Genomic DNA, 6,000 nt, shown 5'->3' with positions numbered 1-6,000 from the left:
ATAATCAACGATTGATAGAATAATTATTCAGCTTTGCAGAAATGAAATTATCATTTCCCAGAAGGCAAAGTTTCTCTTGGCCACTTATCATAATCCATACAATAAAATGAAGAAGTACTAGTAATTTATCCCAACAGCAAATGTTGTTTGTTGGCTACTTGAAATATCAGGAATTTCCAATGCATGAGTATTTCGTGGAATGAAGCATCCTTGTTTTTAGGTCATTTTAATTTTTGTTTTATAAGAGGGGAAAACCAGCTACTGTTTGGATAACCTTTCTTATCTCTCATGGCGCCTGTCTAGATAAAAGTCCTGTGCTTCACACAGTATTGTTATTATAGAATCTGGATAGTTAGCAACATCACTTAAGATGTAAGTACGTTATAGAGATTAGAGTTTTCAATAAATTCTGATGATTATTGCACCCATCCCTTTGTTTTTCTCACTTTCTTTGCACAATTTTGCTGTGAATTTAAGAGTAGCTTATAATTCAGTCTTCTGATTTAATAAAAGTGTCATAAAAGTGACTTACATATGTGCATGTGATACTTGAAATAATTGAATAGGATACAGCTGTAATAGAATACACAATTATTTGCTTTAAATGTTACACTGCTGTTTATCCTTGCACAAAATATTATGAATAAAAAAGTGAAGATTGTGTGTTTAATACAGACTAAAGACATTGTCGTTATATTCTCCATTCATCTGTATGGTGCATGTGGTAAACATATGAACTCATTGAAATACGATTTCACCATTATTATTGACAAATGGATTTTTTATCATCACATTAACAAACTTAGACTTAAGTTGCTTAGAAGTGTAACATTAATATTTTTTATAATGTAGGAAGCACCTGTTGATACTGTTCTTGGCCGTACTCTCTGCTGGGAGTAATACTGTTGATGATGGGGGCTGTATATGTGATGTGAGTCCTAGCGGTCACACAGCAAACTGCGAGTACCGTAACTTAACATCTGTGCCTGACTGTGTTCCCCATGAAGTCCAAATGCTCCTTGTCTCAGGAAATCCACTGCTTTTAAATGAAGAGACTTTCCATCGTTTTGAAAACCTGACAAAACTTATCATGCGAAAAGTAAGTATTGAGTACAACCATATCTACACATTTTGTAACAAATTGATTCAAGTTGTGTTATGACAGTGCTAATTGTATTATATTTTGTATAGCAAATAATAACAACATAGATCATAAAATTAAAAAAGTGTTAAATTATACATCATATTGGAATGTGGAATCAGTAACTTACACACTTAAACAATGAAGCAGCAGCTAGACACTGCATTAATAAATAACTATAATTGAACTATTGTAAACTGTCGCTCACTTTTTTTTAGGGGGGGTGGGGGTGGGGGGGAGTTGCTTTCATGTTTGTACTTCCTATCACTAGTTTAATATCAACATACAAACACTGATATTTATCATATGTCAACAGTTATCTATCCTGCAAGGAAAGAAGCCTAATTACAATGAACACTGTTAGTTGACATGCATGTAACAGAATCTTCAATTCTTGAATCTAGATAACCAGATAATTCCTATAAAGAGCAGTTTTAAGTATTGTTTGACTTTATAGAGATTCTCAATTTCTTGTTTAACATGTTGTGGATTGTTCTGAAGGGAAAGTGATTCTGAACAGTTGGAAGTATTAAGTGAGGGAAAACATTGAAAAAGAGAAACTTTTGTTGTACATTTTGGCACAAAGACTAATATTGTTTGTAAAATTATACTGAAAAATTGTATATTTGTTACAAACAGTAAAATTCCACCTGCCATTAAGAAAAATATACATTTTATCAAAATAGTGGAATCGACTTATAACTTGATGAAATTCATTGTAATGATACAACAGATTTTTTAGAAATTTGTCAACATTGTTCAGGAAACTTGGAACTTCTCAATATTTCAAAATTATGTATTAAATATGCCAGTTTGTTTTATTGTCTTCAAAAACAAGAGACCTTCCTGAAAACTGTAGTGCTTGAAAATATTATAAGAAAGAATGATATATTTTTATATTACAGTTATTCTAATTGGTTCCTTTTCTGTCTAAGTAATATTCACATTTAGTAAATCTTAGTATGGTAATTATTGTACTGGGTCTCAGTCCAAAAAACTAGAATTGAATAGGTAAAGTTGCAAATAAGAGGCAAAGACAACAAAGGTAAATAATGAGAGAAATTAACTGTAAAAATAGGACTCAGATAATAGGATGCTTATAACTGTTATCCTCTGAAAATTATCAGAGAACTCCTGTAAATTCTAAGTTTGCAGTAGTACTTAAACAGCAACTGAATAATGTGACTGCAAAACTAAAAGCACTCTTTATAGTACCTGCATTCCTGGCAAATGTGTAAGTTGTCAATTTAGTCTTTCGAAATGTGGATGCAGTAAAACAATATCTTTGATGATAGCTATTATTGATATTACCTTCAGATACAAATTACGAATCAGACCATATGTTGATATTTGGGTATTCTCCATATAATCAACCTTGTCAACATATGAAATGGAGTCAAGCTTTATACTGTCATTCCCAGTGGAAAGATGCTAGATTGTTCACTGAGAGACCTAGTGTGATTGTCGAATCATTTCTTAACTGTCATAATTTATTCTCAGTTAAGGTAATTGGATAGATAAAAAGTTTACCCACCAAGCGGCGGCAGGACACACACATAGAAGAAGGTTATAATTATGCAAGCTTTTAGAGTCAGTGTCTCTTTCTTCAGGCAAAGAGTTGAAGTGGAAGGAAGATGGATGAAGGAAAAGGACTGGAGAGGTCTAGGAAAAGGGGTAGATTTTGGAAAAGTAACCCAGAACCACAGGGTAGCAGAGACTTACCTCTGATCCAGGGTTCTGGGTGATTTTTCTGAAATCTACCCCTTTTCCTAGACATCTTCAGTCATTTTCCTTCACCCCTCTTCCTTCCCTTTCACCTCTTTTGCTTGAAGAAGGAGCCACTGGCTCTGAAAACTTGCCTAATTATAACCTTCTTTTATGTGTATGTACTGGCACCACTTGGTGAGTAGATTTTTTATCTATCCCATTACATTAATTGTCAAAAGTCGATTGTGTTCATTGTTATATTTTATTCTCATTTATCACTGGTCCCACACAGTAACAGATCAATAAGAAATCATGGAAAAGTTTTGAAAATTACTAATGTCTGCCTTCAGGATTGGGAGCTCATATCCCACCCATGTACTGACTACAAAATATTATAAATATTTCAAATATTGACTCAGGGCTTATTCAACTTAACTTTATTGTCTGCTTTGCTTCCTTCTTTTGGTTATTTAGAATCCATAAGTGTAATTAGTTTGCCTACAAACCATGTTAATTACAAAATACCAGTAATTTCGGATTTCATTCTCATTGTTCCTTTGTAAACATATACTCAAGTACTAACTTCCTGATGAAGTAGGTGAAAAAGCTACACAAATAACTAAAACATTCATACAATCTGTGACAAAAATATGTTGGCACTCTTGCATTCATTTAGTTCCAGAGTAATTAAGATCCTTAGTCAAAACATTATTACGGAAATAGAATCCCATATTTAGACAAACTATCCAGTAAATCCTTTTTAAAATGAATCTCCCTCTGATATTCAGTTACTCAGAAGTGCAAATCTTTAATTGTAATTTACGAAAATCTAATAAACAGCAGTAGCTAATTTCAGTTTTGATTAAGGAAGCTTGTTGTAAGCCATGTAAGGTCAGACTGGTGAATTTGAAAGTAGCCAGTATGGGAAAATGTACCACAGACGATGCAGTATAAATTAAAAGTGAGAAAATGTAATGTGATTTGTCTAGATTTCATGTCCAGGAGTTCATTCAATTATCCAGTAACTGTTCTAATTGCTTAATGGGACATAGAGTGTGTAATTATTATTATGGACTGTGTCAAACTTCAATATTGCTCGCTATGACAATAGGATCACACTGTGAACTGTGTTATTTCCAAATGATAATCCTGTGCACATTTTGTTCATATCTATTTTAAGGATGGATCTGAAAGACAGTGAATTAAGAGTTTTAATTTCGGATTGTGTTAATTTTGTAAAAAATGTTAGTTTACTGCACTCGAACAATCACATTATAGAACATCAGCTGAGTTTAGTATATGGGTATCCATTTTTCTGTGCATAATTTAATTAGATGAGACTCAATCTGGTTGTTAACAATAGTTCATTCAACATCTCAGTGCAAGTAAACTGGCTGAACTGTAAATTTAGTGTAGTCTACATGATTGACAACAGCCTACTTTTAACCACCAACTTTTCAGCCAGATTTGTTGGGGGTGCAGCTGCTGCAGGCATATTTGTGTAGGGAAATGCTAGCCTATAGGTTGTGTAGCACACCACAACCTACATCTATTTCTACATCCACAAGGAACAAAAGCACAATCTTAACAAATTAAGAAAACTTTACATATATCTGCTGGTCTCTAGGCACTACTGGCCCAACTCTCGTTAAAGTCCTCTTAATATAACGCCATTAAATGCCATTATGCAATAGAACACAGCTTTTGATGGACAAATATTTACTTAAAAACATATCATTAATATCATTCTCTGCACTCTGTTGAAAATGTTCCCCCTAACTTGATTATCAACAGTAGAACAACTTCACATTCTGTCTGTATGTATAATGAGTTGTTCCTCTCCCATGAAATCTGCACTTATCTCTAGGTAGTGCACCGTGGACAAGGAGACCCCTCTTGTATTTTGATAAAATATGCCAAAAGTGGCCAGAATTTTTACAATCTTACATCACTGGTCTCAAATAACTGATAAAGAATTCACAAGATGTGCCTTTTCCTATCCACAACTAGCAAACTCTATGTTTCTTTTGCAGAAATAAACTGCATTTTCTTTCTGTGGAAACTGTAACTTCAGTACAAGTCTTAAAGTATGTAATTTGTAATCATGTTTCTAAGGTCTTCATCCTATAAGATTTGACTGTCTCTTTTGCTGTCTGTATTTCATAGGAACCAAAACTAGAGAACAAGCAACCTCATCTACCAGGTGGCACTTCATGCCATATGAAACCCAAAATCAAACAATCTAATTTGTGTATCTTTAGTCTCACCACAGCATTATTCATATTGAATAAACTGATCTATATGCTAAACAAATTCCCATTTCAAGGGAAAGCAAGCATAGTAGGTTTTTTTCTGTTAATCATTAGAAGTATGAACTTACAAAAAACAGGGACCCCTAAGAGAAATGTTAGCAACAGTTAGAAAGGATCACCCTATGCATTGAATGTGTATTTCTGAAGGCCTCATTCAACATGTTAAAGAGACAGCACCACCAGCCATTTGATAAGTATAGCAGATGGAATGAACAAAGCTGTGATCTGGGCTTTGACGCCACACTTAGAATATTCCAGCAACTGGCAGACAAGATTGAGAAGACCAGTCATGTTCATTTATTTATTTATTGTATTTTTTTTTTTTTTTTGCATGGAGACACCAACTGGTGTCTTTTGCAAACGTCATAGAATTTTAGTACAGTCATATATACATATGTGATTACATATACATGATACAAATGTACCATTGTACCTAATAAGGCACAATATTGGGTGTTACATCGTACCTATTACAAATATTCAGATTTTACACAACTATATATATGTATATATAAACAAAGATGATGTGACTTACCAAATGAAAGTGCTGGCAGGTCGACAGACACACAAACAAACACAAACATACACACAAAATTCAAGCTTTCGCAACAAACTGTTGCCTCATCAGGAAAGAAGGAAGGAGAGGGAAAGACGAAAGGATGAGGGTTTTAAGGGAGAGGGTAAGGAGTCATTTCAATCCCGGGAGCGGAAAGACTTACTTTAGGGGGAAAAAAGGACGGGTATACACTCGCACACACACACATATCCATCCACACATATACAGACACTTAAAGAATATAAACACTTGTCAATCAAGAAATATTTCAGCTTCACTTTGAA

General features: G+C 33.8%; 1 protein-coding gene across 1 annotated transcript in view; it reads left to right on the top strand.

Annotated features, from left to right (window-relative positions):
* Positions 1 to 219: 219 nt before the first annotated feature.
* The window catches only part of LOC126473558 (leucine-rich repeat-containing protein 38-like), a 36,486-nt gene continuing 30,705 nt past the window's right edge, over positions 220 to 6,000 (top strand). The window contains exons 1-2 of the mRNA XM_050100691.1: positions 220 to 372; positions 853 to 1,099. Coding sequence (XP_049956648.1) covers positions 371 to 372; positions 853 to 1,099 — 249 coding nt within the window. The 5' untranslated portion in view covers positions 220 to 370. The remainder of the gene's footprint in view (positions 373 to 852; positions 1,100 to 6,000) is intronic.

Source organism: Schistocerca serialis, chromosome 4, assembly GCF_023864345.2.
Source record: "Schistocerca serialis cubense isolate TAMUIC-IGC-003099 chromosome 4, iqSchSeri2.2, whole genome shotgun sequence".
Lineage (NCBI taxonomy): Eukaryota > Metazoa > Arthropoda > Insecta > Orthoptera > Acrididae > Schistocerca > Schistocerca serialis.
This window is presented reverse-complemented; position numbering and strand designations above follow the sequence as displayed.